The 541-nt window shown below is 46.4% G+C and overlaps 1 protein-coding gene across 1 annotated transcript in view; it reads right to left on the bottom strand.

The window, feature by feature from the left end:
- LOC119592123 (paramyosin-like) overlaps positions 1-541 on the bottom strand; it is a gene marked incomplete at its 3' end in the record, with an annotated part of 9,594 nt that continues 9,053 nt past the window's right edge. Inside the window, 1 exon segment of the mRNA XM_037940945.1 lies at positions 1-532. Within this exon segment, the coding sequence (XP_037796873.1) occupies positions 321-532 (212 nt within the window).

Raw genomic sequence — 541 nt, 5'->3', positions numbered from 1 at the left:
GGGGGGTGGGAAGGGTCGTCATAAAAACGTTTTAATAGGCGTTGAAAGCTAAAGGGAAACTTCAAAACCAAAAAAGAATAGTCATAGGAATCATCAAGCAATGTTACCACCATTACCGTAAATGTTGTTACGGCCCAGATCTCAGCGTTGATTAAGAGTTAGTAATTAATGTTTACTTTTGTACTAGAATTTTAAAAAAATAATGAAACTGCCTTTTTTTAATACAAAATCTAAATGCCATTCAGATTTTTTACAGAAGTTACAGACATCTTAATCCGCATCTCTTGTTTATGCTAGCGGCGCGGCGTAGATTCGAAGCTTCATCGGATCTGACACACGGCTTTCAAGCGGGCCGAGTCCTTGCAGTCGTGGAACTTTGTGGCTGAGGACTTAATGCACAGATGGTACTGGTCGTCGGAGTCGTCGGGTTCTCCCAGGTCCCAGGGCAGCTCCTCGTGGTCGATGTCGCTCCCGGACGCCCACCGCCACACGCTGCTCTCCCGGATGCCGCCCACCCATAAGTATTGCGTGGCTGCGACAA

The sequence above is a fragment of the Penaeus monodon genome, chromosome 29 (assembly GCF_015228065.2).
Source record: "Penaeus monodon isolate SGIC_2016 chromosome 29, NSTDA_Pmon_1, whole genome shotgun sequence".
NCBI classification, from domain to species: domain Eukaryota; kingdom Metazoa; phylum Arthropoda; class Malacostraca; order Decapoda; family Penaeidae; genus Penaeus; species Penaeus monodon.
The sequence above is the reverse complement of the archived record's forward strand: the minus strand, read 5'-3'. Positions and strand labels throughout refer to the sequence as shown.